At 41.1% G+C, this 15,359-nt stretch overlaps 1 protein-coding gene across 3 annotated transcripts in view; it reads left to right on the forward strand.

Annotated features, from left to right (window-relative positions):
* GLDC (glycine decarboxylase) overlaps positions 1-15,359 on the forward strand; it is a 196,982-nt gene that overhangs the window by 52,017 nt on the left and 129,606 nt on the right. For all 3 annotated transcript variants that reach the window (XM_078779626.1, XM_068121721.2, XM_078779630.1), the window contains 4 exons: positions 1,292-1,456; positions 1,839-1,916; positions 2,628-2,775; positions 7,879-8,075. In XM_078779626.1, the coding sequence (XP_078635752.1) occupies positions 1,292-1,456; positions 1,839-1,916; positions 2,628-2,775; positions 7,879-8,075 (588 nt within the window). The remainder of the gene's footprint in view (positions 1-1,291; positions 1,457-1,838; positions 1,917-2,627; positions 2,776-7,878; positions 8,076-15,359) is intronic.

The raw sequence follows: 15,359 nt of genomic DNA on the forward strand, positions 1-15,359 counted from the left end.
CGATATCTCCGCCATCCTTTGAGCAAGGAAGCTGAAATTTCGGCACAATAGTGAGCAAGTACTTTTTCAAAAAGGGTATTTTTTGTTTTTTGATTCATCAATTAATTGATGACTTATTTAATTATTAGCGATTAATTAAGTACTTATACATTTCCTTTCTCTTCTGGGCATTATCTCAGGCACCTTTTGAGTTAAGAAGATAATATTTGGTATTTGGACATGCCAATGACAAAGTGATTTGGCTGTAAAAGATATTTTTGATGTATTGATTAATCAATTCATCGATTAATTATTTAATTATTTGATTAATGACTAACATTTTGTTTTTTTAGTTGCACATTCTGATGATATGGTGGTGGTTTATGTGTTATATTAGCCAATTGATTAATTATTTCATTTTTTTACGATTATTATTTATTTATTTTCATTATTATTTATTTATTTATTTTATTTCTCCTCTGGGCAATGTCTCAGGCACCTTTTGAGCTAGGAAGCTGATATTTGGACATGACAATGACCAAGTGATTTGGCTGTAAAGGGTATTTTTGATTTATTGATTAATTAATGAATCTATTAATTATTTAATTATTCGATGAATGACTTAATTAATTATTTTTTTAAGTTACAGATTCAGATGAAATGGTGGTGGTTTATGTATTCTATGAACCCTTGGTCACGCTCTTACGAAGCGCAGGGATACAGTGTGCCTATTCTGAATCGGGGTACACACCGTGATCATTCATCCCAGCAAGCTGGTACTCAATTTGCCGACCTCGGAAGGATGACAGGCTGAGTCAATCCCCCTGGCGTTAATTCAGCGATCGACCGGGATTCTAACCCCAGATCCTAGGATCCCAAGCCGGCACCCTAACCGCTAATGCATTACTTGTTCTCTGAAGAAGGCCTGTTTTTTTTTTACAATATAACTGTGCAATTTACATTATTTTCACGTTTTTGCTAACCTAAACTTTTTTTTTTAACCTCGGGCAGTTTACTGCTTACCTTTGTACCATTTCAGGTTATTCACTGGACATTAAACTGTGTAAATTTCAATAATAACTTGAAAAATTGAGGTGTTCTGAAACTTTTGACCAGTAGTGTATATATACATATACATATACATATATACATATATATAGGAGGGGGGGGGGGGGGTTAGTGGTTATCATACACCCCTACCTATTTTTCCCTAATTTGGCTGAAACCATTACCATAGTCCTGAACAGAAAAACACTTTTTGTGTATCTCCCATTGAATTATCCTTGCAATGAACCACTCTGTGCCTCCTCAGGGTAACGCAATATACACCATATCAACCGGAAGTATCACAGGGCCGCCTGGAGAGCTTGCTCAACTTTCAAACAATGGTGTGTGACTTGACTGGTCTTAATGTCGCTAATGCTTCCCTGCTGGATGAGGGGACTGCTGCAGCCGAAGCTATGGGCCTATCGCACAGGTAAGCAGTAGAATATCTGTGCTCGCTCCAACATGCTGCTCTTTCACCATTGAATGTGGAGTTATTCGCTTTTGTTGCAACAGGCTGGATACACATACATTTGTTCTATTGACTGGCATTTAGGCCAGTCAGGTTTAGCATAAGGAATAAGAAGGCCGAATACAAAGCGGACATGTATGGGCTTTAAATTTTCAGATTATTTTGAGTCACACTTGCTCTGTTGGATATGAGGATGCGAAAGGCATTGATTGAAAAAAATAGTTGATGAAAGGCAACATAGTGAAGAATTGAATCCTTGTACCTGTGTCACATGGTTTGGGCGTTTATTCTAACAAGCTAAACCTCTCTCTGTATCCCAATTCCCCTCCAACCCCATTTGCAGGCATAACAAACGAAATAAGTTTCTCATGGACTCCCACTGCCATCCACAGACTATCGCCGTGGTGCAGACACGTGCAAGGTTAGGATTATAGCCGTGGCATGCACACATTCTAATTTTGATATTTTCAGATGCTTAATGTCACTTGTACCTGCCTGCATTGATTCTGCTTTTGGAGAAATTGTTCCTTTTGTCTGTCATGTAAGTTATTGTCAAGAAGAAACTTGGCCATCTATTTATGCAGAAACAATGAGGAGTAAAAAGGAATCTTGAGTAATGAAACCCCTTCAACTCTTTTAAAGAACTTCTTTAAAATTGCCAAACATTCCTTTAGATTGCCCGATACTCTTAGGAATCTTGAGGAAAAAATGTTCATCGTGAAGATTCTAAAATGACAGTAATGTAATTTGAAATCATGATTCAATAAATAAATGACAATAAAATGACAGTAAAAAATAACATGATTCAATTAATTTTTGGGCCGTCTATTTATTTTTGTTTACAAAGTCGAGGCTCATGTAAAAAAGGACATCAGAGGAGATTGGAGTATGATCAAGTTGGGGAGAGGCATGTATGGGATACACAAGTGCAGGATTAGTTTGTCTATATTTACAACATTGTCACATATGTAATAATAAATCCAACCAATAATATCCAATAATAAATATGTATAAATAAATAAAGAACTCTTTATGTACAGTCGCACAATAGTTTCCACTTTCCATGATTCTGTTTCTTACTCTCTTCTTATTTTTGCTTCTTCCATCTCCATTTGTGTGATCCAACTGGCAGGTCTATTGGTGTCCGTGCAGAGGTACAGGCGATAGAAGACATGGAGTTTGGGGCTGATGATGTGAGTGGTGTACTCTTTCAGTATCCCGATACAGAGGGCCGTGTACAAGATTTCAGTCAGCTGGTAGAGAAGGCGCATCAGCATGGGGTAAGTACAATGTGTGATTTTAAAAATGGATTTTCAGCCATTTTTTTTTTATACATGCTCAGGCTCGTGGAGGAGCTGTGACACAAATCACGCACACATATGCCGATAGGTTCAGAAGACGACACCAGACTTGACTTTCACACCAAACAGCCGCTGAAATTGGGGAAAGTAATGTCACTTCCCTGAGCACTCCACGTACCAACAATATCATCTTTATGACATCGCTTTTTTTCTCCACACTCAGCGGAGCAGTCAAGGAGGAATTGCCTCTTCCTTATGGATGCCCATTAGGGTGGGCCATACTTTTTTTTTGTTGTAAATCAATCGAGATACGTTCGTTCATATTATGTATTTTGGTGTGTAGAACACAAATCTGAGGTTTTTAAAAAATTCTGATAACCCTAACCTACATCAATTTGCAGTTGATTATTATTAAATTTTTGATTATTTTGCTATTCTTCTGGAAAAAAGAGACGTTTTTTATTTTGAAGTTAGGGCTTTTATTTTGGTAACTTCCTGTTGGGACGGCAGTTGTAGTCATCTTGTTGCTGAAAGCTCGATGTTGAGGAGGTTGGCAATCCTTATCCATCCATCTTCTCTTCTCTTCTTATGGCATTGCCAGTAAGTACGTTTTTGATTAGGAACCTGAGGAACAAATAGATAATAATTTTAGATGTAAATTACCTTGTTTTATATTATATTTGTTAATTGATTTGTGTACTTACCTATTGCTAGCCTGAGTTACATGTGAAGGAAAATAGTGACCTGTGAAGTGAATATTTTGACGGTTTTCTGTAATACCTGTGTAATACCTTAATATCTGTCTGTAGTGGATACTTACCTGTGTATTATTGTTTTTATTTCAGTGTGAACTACTAAAAATGGCTCAAGTCAGAACAAGGATGAAATTAAGTTCTCATTTAAGTATGGGCATTGCCCATACATGGGTGTTTTCATTGCTCTATACTTTAAATTCTGGAAGTCAAGCAAAAAAGCATCATGTAATCTTGTTAAACTCTCTGGTATGACTCGGCTGGAGAATGAATTACCGACTTCCCAGACTCATAGCCAATGCTCTAATAATTATGCCACAGAATCAGTTTTTTTTTTTTTAAGTAACAATTTATACTGATGGCACCTATGCACACTTGCTTCTGAATCGCCGAGCTTGGGTTTGACCGCCGGCCTAGCTACATAAACTGTCACTCTGGTGTGTCTCAGGCCCGGTGAGACATCAATGTGTGTGCCGTCCCTCATGGACATTCAACTGGGCGTTTCATCTGCCAGCATTAGTCGGTGGACGTTAAAGATCCCACGCTGTCCTTCACAAAGAATAGCAATCACTGACATTGGGGGGTTGAGCTGGCCAAGTTCCAAATGCCTGCCCTAACCTACTGAGGCATTGAATCAGTGGCACAGCTATATCCTTCTCAGCCAATGATGCTACTCCCAGCTGTGTGCTACATGTAAAATAAGAATAAAAATTAATATTCCTAACAGTCAGAATTAATCATTTCCTTGGCCAGAATAGATTTGGCATATAATGAAGCTTCCTTTATGTTAGTTAAATCTTTATGTCATTTATATAACAAGAAAATACTATTGTACTCTTGCACAATTACCTCCCAACTCAAACCACACTAATCCTTCATTTCAACGATGTGCCAACGCATGCCAAAACGTTATTACAATGCTATTTAACTTTTTTTTCGTTTTTAATATTCACCTTGTATTGCATTTCTGAAAATATATATTTCTGGTTCCAGAGCCGAGGACTCAATGCATGTTTGGGTAAAAGTTGGGAACCTCACTTTTTAACATAATTAGGGTATGCGGAATTCGATTAACCCGGTTCCCAAGCCGAAGTTTGAGGGTTTTCTTTTGAGTTTTGAATAAACTGCTGAAGAACTGGGGCATTGGTGAACTCACAGAGGAGACAATCAAATCTGCAGAAGCGTTCGTCTGCAGAATATATAATGTGCACAGAACAACCTCTGTTGATTCAGCACGACATATGTTGTTCTCCAAGACTGGTAAACCAGAAGCAATGTCACCGACAAGTGATGCTCTTCATTTCCATTTGATGCGAGTGCACTATCAAGCCACGGTATGGAGAAATGCTCATTGTGCCATACCTGACCTTCCTGTACCTGTGGAAATGGAATGGAAATGTGGTGATTCAGGACTAGAGCCTATTCTGATGTCACTGAGTCCAATCCCAGAAAGTTGCCTCGAGATGATTTGTTGTGCATGCCAGAAGCAATGCAAGACTCGACGCTGCAAATGTCGCTATTCAGTGTTGAGGTGCACATCAATGTGTGCCTGTCAGCAACAGAGTGATGATCAGACCCCTTGTATGAATTTGATGTAGTTTGGCAAAACAACATGTGTGACATTCCTGAAAGTTTGTACTTCATGGCCATGTATACTTAATTTTAGAATAAATGGTTGTATGAAACATTGTCTTATTAAAACCATTTCCCATTTTATAGTGTCCAATTTCAATATCAGTTTGAATGTCTCTTTCAATATGTCGCCAACCATAATATAGACGAGACATATTTATGAAAAAGGCCATGTATAAGCTTCTAGGTGCATTTTGGGGTAAAAGTTGTAAAGTTAAAGTAAAATAGCTGCATGTATATACATTATATATAAATGCTCGTTCAAAGAAATTTCAAGACTGGTGTTGGCTTAGCGGTTAGGGTGCAGGCTTGGGATCCTAGGATCCTGAATTCGAATCCTGGTCGATCGCTGAATTAACACCAGGGCAGTTGATTCAGCCTGTCATCCTTCCGAGGTCGGCATATTGAGTACCAGCTTGCTGGGATGAATGATCCGGTGTGTACCCCGATTTAGAATAGGTACACCGTATCACTGCGCATCGAAGAGGCGACTAAGGGTTGGCGTCAGGAAGGGCATCCGGCCATAAAAACATTGCCTCAAAAAGGGAACCATGAGGTCATGGGGCCCGCAAGGCCAACCCCCACTCTAGGGGAAAAATGGCCTTAAAACGATCATTCATTCATATTCATTCAAAGAAATTGTCCAAAAAAGGCAATTTGGTGTCCATTTTCTTTATGCTAATTAGAATGTCAAAAACTCGGAATTCGGCTTGGGAACCGGGTTAGTCGAATTCAGCATACCCTAATTATGTTAAAAGGTGAGGTTCCCAACTTTTACCCAAAAATGCACCTGACATTCACATTTCTCAGAAATCCGTGGTCTAAAATGAAAATAACCAGATGTGTGTGACCCACTCCTGTGTGTGTGTGTGTCTGTGTGTGTGTGTGTGTGTGTGTGTGTGTGTGTGTGTGTGTGTGTGTGTGTGTTTGTGTGAATAAGAGAGAGACAGAATTATGATGAACAGAAATGAAAAAACGAGATGTGTGTGACCCACTTTCCTGTGTGTGTGTGTGTGTGTGTGTGTGTGTGTGTGTGTGTGTGTGTGTGTGTGTGTGTGTGTGTGTGTGTGTGTGTGTGTGTGTGGTGTGACCCACTCCCAGGCCTCGAACATAAAGACCATTGAGACTCTCTCACGCCTTTATCTCGACTCTAATTCACCATCTGATTTCATTTTTATCGATGGTTTTGGACTCGGTTTCAGCAATAATTGAGAAAATTCAAGCACATTTGCTGGAAATTGCTGGGACATTTTTGAAATTCGCGGCATGGTATATCACACAACGCCTAAAATAACAGACGGGAAAATGCCGAGATATATTAAAAATGCTGACATGGTTTTAGACTTGGTTGAAAAAAAACGGGAATACAATTCCATGAAAGTTACCGTTTATAGAAGGAAATGCATTTTCAAAGGCCTATAAGATCAATATAGTCCAAAGGTCAACAACAATTTCAAAATTCTAAAATCCTCAATTTTCATCCGATTGATTTGAAAATTGAATGGGATTTACATATCAGTTAACTGAATTCAACCAACAACTATTTTTGAGGTCAACATAGGTCGCAAAGTCAACATAGGCCAAAGGTCAACCACTTTTTTTTTTAATTTCTAAAATCCTCAATTTTCATCCGATTGACTTGAAATTTGAAGAGGATTTACACATCAGCTAACTGAATTCAACCACCAACTATTTTTGAGATCAACATAGGTCATAAGGTCAACATAGGCCAAAGGTTAACCACTTTTTCGAATTTCAAAAATCCTCAATTTTCATCCAATTGACATGAAATTTGAAAAGGATTTTTATATCAGCTTCGTGAAACCAACCACCAACCATTTTTGAGGTCAACATAAGCCAAAAGGTCAACATAGGCCGAATTTCTAAAATTGTCAATTCTACCAAATGCCATTCTACTTTGTTCTCTTTTGCCAAGTGTCGCTCTGAGTGATTTTCATCTGTCTGTTTGTGAACAAAATATCTCAAAACGTTGTGCCCGGATTCGGACGAAATTTGACAGAGATGTAGCGTATATCACAAGGACGAAATGATTCGATTTTGGTGAAGTTCCGGATTCAGATTCGGCTAGTAGAAGTTTTAAAGTGATTCTTCACCATTGGAAGATAGGGCCAAAAACGATACATAACAGGATATCTCAAAAAGTTATGGACGGATTTGGACGAAACTTGTTGGACAGGTTGTGTGTGTGACAAGGACGAATCGATTCGATTTTGGTGAAGATCTGAATATGGATTCGGATCGTTATTTAACTTTTAAGTGATTCTTCACCCCTGAGTGATATGGCCAACCAGGCGGAGGTATGCTCTCTACTGAGTGCCGTTCTCGTTTGCATTGCTTCAATTTCATCTTGTATTATTATCATTGTAAGTCTTTTCTGGAAGCCTTATTTTGCATATGCATTTTGAACGGTTCTTGTGCATCGTGTTGATTTGTTTTGTCTTTTTAAGTTATGTTCCCATGAGTGCCACAGTTCTCTAAATAAATAGAATTATAAATACCAAAAATAAATATTGAGGCGTTTTTGTGAAATAACGATAAAGTATGCAGGTTGTCGTTTATCCCATATTTTTGTAATTATTTATTATTATTGTTATTACTATTATTATTACTATGCTTTATTTCAGGCCCCTTCCAAATCCTTCAACTATTCCTCACCATCCCTTCCTCCCTGAACCAGGCGCTCGCATGCTGTATCACCGATCTGTTGGCACTGTGTGTCCTACGTGCTCCTGGTGAATTTGGCGTTGATGTGGTACTGGGAAGCTCTCAGCGGTTTGGTGTTCCAATGGGCTATGGAGGCCCACATGCAGCATTTTTCTCAGTTCGTGATCGCCTCACACGTCTGATGCCAGGGCGCATGGTTGGCGTCACACGGTGAGCAGGGGCATGCTTGATGTTTCGGCTTTATTTGCTTATTTTCATTATGGAAGACGAACAAAGGTGCCCACTTTTGTCTTATACACTGACATTGTCTTCCAAAGTTGGTTGGAAGGTTATACTTCTGTTAAACATTGCAATAATATGAAGTGAGTGCACTTCCAATCATTCTCCATTAGGAAACATTACTTTACTAGTCATATAGGTTTGTTCATATATTTTGGAAGTTTGAACAGACAGATGTCGGGGCTGGCAGGATTGTCTAGATGTAGGCACACTTGTCTGTAATCTGCATAGCCTGGGTTTGGAATCTTGGCACAGCTGTAATCTGTCATCCTGGTATTTCACAGATAGGATTATTCATTAATGAGTTTGCCATCCTTCGAATGGAGGTTAGACTGGGCATCCCATCTGCTGGGATTAGTTGGTATACGTTAATGATCCCACGGTGTCCTTCGCAAAAAGTAGCCAAGCTATCGTTGCTACCATGATAGCCAAATTACAAATTCCTGCCCTAACCATATCCAAACGAGCCGATTCATGAAAAACTTGAGCGAAGCTTTCCCCAGCCAACTCCACAATAACCTCGGAATAATTATGGCCGTTAAAAAGAAGAAGAACAGAAAGAGATGGGAATGGGAGTGTGAGGGTGTATCTGGGATCTGGCCTCCTCAGACCACCAACATCCAATGTAATCTGGATATGGATCCTGAGAATGAGATGGCTGCAAAGCATGCAATAACATGAGTTGGATTTTCTCATGCCATTACAGTGCGTTCAACTCTAGGAGAACTACCTACCAGCCAAATGCAGTCTGGTCTTGATGGAGAGAGATTGTTCCAATTTGTTTTCAAGCCTTGGCATTTGTACCCACCAGCACGTGACAAATCAATTTTTTTCATTTTAGTTTTTTGTATACAGAGTCGAGGCTCGTGTAAGAGCTAACACTTTACACATGAAAACAGGCACAGAACCATAAAACATACAATAAACAAGAAAGAGCAATCATAGATGGCAAACCCTCGCCAGGATGTATTTTCAGTGGTTTTTAAGGCCCTTGTGTTAAAAGAAATATGGCGGCCGAACCACGTGGCCGATGACGTCATCATTATTATTTTTTCCCACCAATTTATGCCTACATGACGCTCAAGAAATTTCATCTTGATCGGATGAAGTTTTGTACTTGTCGAATTATGACGTCATAATGAAGGCACCTATGACATCATCATTAACATATTTTATTCCCCATGGAGAGTTCTTTACAATGAGCCATGTCTCAATTTTTTCTATGCAGCGCTTTTGGAGATATAGAGGTGCAACGTTTTTTGGTTTTTCCAAGATGGCGGCCAAACCACGTGACCTATGAGATCATTATTTGTTTTCTTCACCAATTTATGCCTACATGACGCTCAATAAATTTCATCTTAATCGGTTAAAGTTTTGTACTTGTCGAATTATGACGTCATAATGGAGGCACCTATGACATCATCATTAACATATTTTATTCCCCATGGAGAGTTATTTACAATGAGCCATTTCTGAAGTTTTTCTATTCAGTGCTTTCGGAGATATAGAGGTGCAAAGTATTTCGGTTTCCAAGATGGCGGCCGACCCAGGTAACCTATGACGTCATAATTATCATTTAAAAATTCTACAGGTGGAGTTGCACCTATGGTGAAAATGTCCTGTCGGTCAGACCAACGGTTGAAGAGAAAATCATATTTATTCTGTGCAGACAAACAAACAGACAAACGGACTCAAATGCAATACCTTCTCCTCGGGATAGGGTAATAAAGGGAGTGGAAGACAAGAGGGGGAGAGAGAGGAAAGCATAGAAGCACAACAACAGTAGAGGACGGACATCGGTAGATCTGTGGAAGGGAGAGGGCCGGTGTGGTGGGGGGGGGGGGGTAAGGCAGGGAAGGGGTACATAGTATAAAGCAAATTAACACTACTAGAAATTTCAGGAAAGAAGTTGGAGATTGAAAGAAGTTGATTTGGTGTGTTTTAACGGGGGTAGAAAAGATCAAGGTTTTGGATGGGGGAAGATAAGAGATGGTGGTGAACAGCTGTTTTAAAGACCTGGAGGGAGGAGTGGGATTGAAGAGAGTGAGGGAGTTTGTTCCAGAGGCAGGAGAAAAGAGGAATGAAAGAGTGAATGTGAGCAGAGTCTTTATTTTGGCAGTTTCACCAAAAGAGGGTTGCTGGCACACCTTGTGCGTCCTGCAGGAATAGTTGGGGGACAGAGCACAGACAGAGCTGGTGGAGCCTGGCCGGAGAGGTGTCGGTAGAAGATAGAAAGCCCAGCAACCTGCCTGCGGTGAGAGTGAGACCCTCAGAATCAGCTTCATCGCGGGAGATTCCAATGATTCTGAAAGCTTTGCTTTCAACAGCGTGAAGCTGAGCTCGGTGTGAGACAGGAGCACCGGCCCAGAGGGGAGAGCAGTATTCCATTGAACTGGGGATGAAAGCTTTGTATGTGGTGAGGAGGTCAGAAGTTCCCAGAAAGGACTTCGCACGACGGAGGATGCCCAGATGGTGACTGGCTTTGGAGGCCAGCTTGGAAATGCGGCCAAACATTCTCCAATGAATAGTGTTGTTTGGTTCAAGTGCTTTCAAAACTCCCTTCTCTAGACCTTTCCTGGCCTTGTTCTGTTTCACAGATGCTCTCGTAAAATTGTGTGTAAGATAAGCGGTTTAAGATTGTCACTGCATTTTCATTAAATATTGAGGAGTTTTACTCAAAGTTCATGTGCAGTTGTATTTTTAAAGAACCGGTTAAATTTGGGTTGATAAGTATCATTTTTGCATATGTTTGACGTTTTCTAATCACGAGTTGTATAAGGTGCGACAAGATACCCCTGGCAAAATTACCCCCCTGTAAAAATAAATTTAAAACTATTAACCAAATTTACAAGCACAGGTAAAAACATACCTACCTACTCAAACAAAACAAATCTGCTGATCAAATATGATGTAACATACAAGTGAAATGTTCAAAACAATCACCTTCATCAAACTTACAATGCCTGTTAAACATCCCTAACAATAAAAATATACAAAGCACACCCTCCCATCATGTCCATGCCCCGATTGCGCCTGCCCAACTGCTTCACAAACCTTCTCTCCTCCTCTTACCCTCAAGCCTTTTTTTGGACGATCTGCCTCATTGCCATTTCTTCCTGCCTTACTCCAGCATATCTGCTGGGTCCACCCAAAGCCTTTCCTTCCCTTTCTCCATCAGATACCTCTATGGGCAACTTCCCCTTCCATCCCATTGACTTTTTTTGTTTTATTTTCATAGTTGAGGCTCGTGGAAGAGCTAGTACACTGAACGGATCAGGACGTAACAGACAAAAACAGGATGCAAAACATGCAGGCATTGAGAAGGAAACTTCAAGATGGAAAAACTGGAAAATTTGGAGGAGCGATTTGGGTTGGGTTAACGAGAGTAGAAAAGATCATGGTTTTGGATTTGCAATGATCTGAGATGGTGGTGAACAGTTGTTTTGAAGACCTGGAGGGAAGAATGAGATTGAAGAGAATGTGGAAGTTTATCCCACAGGCAGGACAAAAGAGGAACAAATGAATGGAGGTGAGCAGTGATCCTGGATTTAGGTAGTGAAACCAGAAAAGGGTTGATAGTGGACCATGTGAACCCTGTGCAAACCTGAGGGAACAAAATACGGAAAGAGCAGAGGGTGCAGGTAGAAGACAAAGCAACCACCGACATGTCTGCGATGGCAAAGTTATAAGCCTATAGACTCAGTTTCATCAGGGAGATTAAAATCATCTTCAAGGTCTTGGTTTCCATGGCATCAAGCTGGGTAGGATGTGAGGCAGGGGAGCTAGCCCAGAGGGGAGAGCAGAACTCCATCAAGCTGCAGATGAAGGCATTGTTGGTGGATAGGAGTTCACGTGTGCCAAGGATGCCCAATTGACGGATGCCTTTGGAGGCCAACATTGAAATATGGTTTGCCTAAGAAAGAGCGTGGCTGATAGTGAGACCGAGGATTTTGAATGACTGAACTTCCTCAAGAGGATTGTAAAGAAAGTAGATGGGGGTGGAGGGGAGAGGTTTGCCAGACAGTCCTTTCAGAGAGAGATAGTGAGAGTGTGAGATTTGTCTGAAAGATGACGGAGGTCATGGCAAAGTGTGGAGTCATTAACAAATAGATAAAGAGGATTTCCAGAGAGCCAGAGATCATTGATGAAGATCAGGAAAATGACTGGGCCCAGAACACTACCTTGACAGGCAGAGATTATATGATCCTGTTGATATCCAGGCGTTGACTACTAGAGTAGAGGAAGTAAGTAAGGCATGTGTGGAGTTGGCCTTGGATTCCATAGGCAGAGAGGTTTGAGAGCAAGGTGGGATGCCAGACTGTATCAAAAGCAAGAGATAGATCCAAAGAGACATATGTATGTATATACAGACTTGGCATTTAATATGGAATATATATTTTTTCTTTACTTGGGTTTACTTTCTGAACTCAGTATATCAATCTGGTGAGTTTCCTTTACCCTTCGGTGATGTCTTTGTTGAAAGAACCATGTCACTGATTGTCTTTCGCAGCAAGAAGTCAATAACAGGATTATATCACAGGTGGCGTGACAAAATGTAAGGACAGGTACATTTGACGATTGGCTTCACAATCGGGTATATAAGGGTTGTTGCATTCTGTATTCGTGGAAAACAACTGCTGCACATCTACAAAAGTTATTGCCGCTTCCTCTGGAGAGGGTCCGTCAACTTGACAATGCTGTTTGTCATGGAGTGGTGGCTTTACGAAATTCTGGCATGAAACAGCGTGCTATTGCTCGGCAGTATGGCATCACTCAAGGTCAGGTGTCAAAGATCCTGAAACGAAATACTCAGAGGGGTGTCCCTACTCCAATACCGAGGCCAGGACGTCCACACAGAACCACAAGGAGAGATGATTGCCAGCTGCACCGGTTAGTCTGCAATGGCCGTACCAAGTCAGCTAATCGGCTTAGGGGTGAGTGGCAGCAACTGACAAATCTGCCTGTATCCAGAAGGCTAGTCAACCAACGACTGGTTCAAGCAGGCTATCGTGCCAGGCATCCCCTGAGAAAGCCACGCCTGACCAGACAACACAGCCAGCGCCGATTGCAGTGGGCCAGAGAGCACCGTCAATGGCAGCCAGGACACTGGAATCACATGACCTTCAGTGACGAGTCTAGATTTCTGGTCTATCGTCAAGACGGCCACGTCCGAGTGCACAGACAAGTGCATGAAGCCCACAATGAAGATTGTATAGTGCCAAGAGTCGAAGCTGGAGGTGGTGGGGTGACCGCTTGGGCTGCTTTTCATGCAGGGGGCAAAACTGACCTGGTTGTTCTGAATGGAAACCTGAACCAGTTCAAGTACAGGGTCATTCTGGAAGAAACATTGCTTCCATTTGCTCGTGCAGCCTTTCGAGGAAACTTTGTCTCCAAGATGACAATGCACGGCCTCATCGTGCTCGCATGATCCAACACTTTCTTGCTGACCGTGGTGTAGAGCATATGGAGTGGCCTGCCATGTCCCCGGATATGAATCCGATAGAGAACTTGTGGGCAGAATTAACGCGTCAAATCGACAACTTGGATCAGCAGCCAACCTCTGTGCGTGAATTGCAGCAGACTATTGTCACTGCATGGCAAGCGATTCCTGTCCAAACCTTAGCAAATCTCGTGAACAGCATGCCTCGACATGTACATGCTCTCCTGAATGCTCGTGGGGGTTACACGAAGTACTAAACTGTAATTTTACTGTCCGTAATCCCAGTCATAATTTAGCTTTTGTTTTCGTTGAAAATTTTTTTGGCTAATGTGCAAAATAAAGAGATACTTCTGGAAAACGTTCAGAAGTTTAACACAGTACTGTCCATGAATTGAGTTCGATATCAGTTTACATCACTTTCAAGGATCAATTTATTTGCTTTGAAATGTCAAATGTGGTTTTTGTTTCTTTGAAGGTCACATTAACAAAATCTAGAATAATTTCAACATAATTCCAAAGAACTTTTGGTTGTAAGTCATCTTGAAAAGTAAGTTCACTCCCACAAAAAAAAATTCCATATTAAATGCCAAGTCTGTATATATATTCAGCGATGGGACCAGATGGCATCAGTGCCCATAAATTTCTGCTCTGCCATTCATGCTTTCTTCTTGTCTGGTCTAACCAGTCTGTCTTTTGTCTTGAGCCACCTCCCATTGGTCTAGAAATCAGCAAACATCACTTGCGTCTCAAAGAACAGTGCAAAAAGCAGTTGCTGTCAACAAAAGATAATTGAGCCTACTTCAAATTACCGGCAAAGTCATGGAAACTATCATTTCTGCTGGTATCAAGTCTCTCCAGTTTTCAAACAGCCTGATCTCTGACCATCAGTTTGTGTTCCATCCCAGTCAGTCAACTCCTGCTTCTCTCTCAGCAATGGTTGGAAGCCCTAAATCTCAATCAAGGGATCAGCATCAGGCATACAAGGCCACCTTCATTCCTGGATTTCTCATTTCTTCCACTCACACATTCAGCATTTTCTATCAAGGGAAGCCTCTCATCCCCTCTCTATCTGTGGAGGCTGAAATTCCCCCAAGGTAATGTCTTGGGTCCAATCTTGTTCCTCGTCTATGGAAACGACTTCTGTGATGCTCTAAACAAAAAAACTTTCTTTTTCTTTTTGCAGACAGCTCTGCATCGTGTCATGCAGTAGCCCACCCCCATCCTATGCAGACTCCAGCTGCACCACTCTCTGCTGATCTGGAATTGATTAGATGCTGGTATGATAAATGGAACATGTCATTCAATCATGGAACATCTCACTGTCTCACTCTGTCATTACGGAATGATTGCAAAATTAACCCACTTACCTATTTCCATGTGGGCAGCCACTGGAAGAGGTTCAGTCACTTGAACGTCTCAGCTTTACCATCAGAGGTGACCTCTCCTGGCGGGTCAACAATATATTGAAGCTGGCCTCTGAAGAGTATTCTCTGCTGACCCAAGTCTTTCCTTGGAAAAATCAGAGATGCTCACAGTCTCCAAGGCCTTTATTCATTGCTCAATGGAGTACTGTTCTCCACTCTAGCTGGTGCTCTAGCATGACATCTCTCTTTCCTTGATTCTGTGGAATCTCAAGCTCTCAAAATTATTAGAATCTCCTGTGATGAGGCCCAAGCACAAATTCTGCTGTTCTGACAATACAGAAAACTCAGTGGCCAATCTGTTTTTTTAACACCTCTTCTCTGATATTGCTTCCTCTGCTCTCTCAGTCCTTA

The sequence above is a fragment of the Myxine glutinosa genome, chromosome 1 (genome assembly GCF_964187855.1).
Source record: "Myxine glutinosa chromosome 1, kmMyxGlut1.1, whole genome shotgun sequence".
Classification (NCBI taxonomy): Eukaryota; Metazoa; Chordata; class Myxini; order Myxiniformes; family Myxinidae; genus Myxine; species Myxine glutinosa.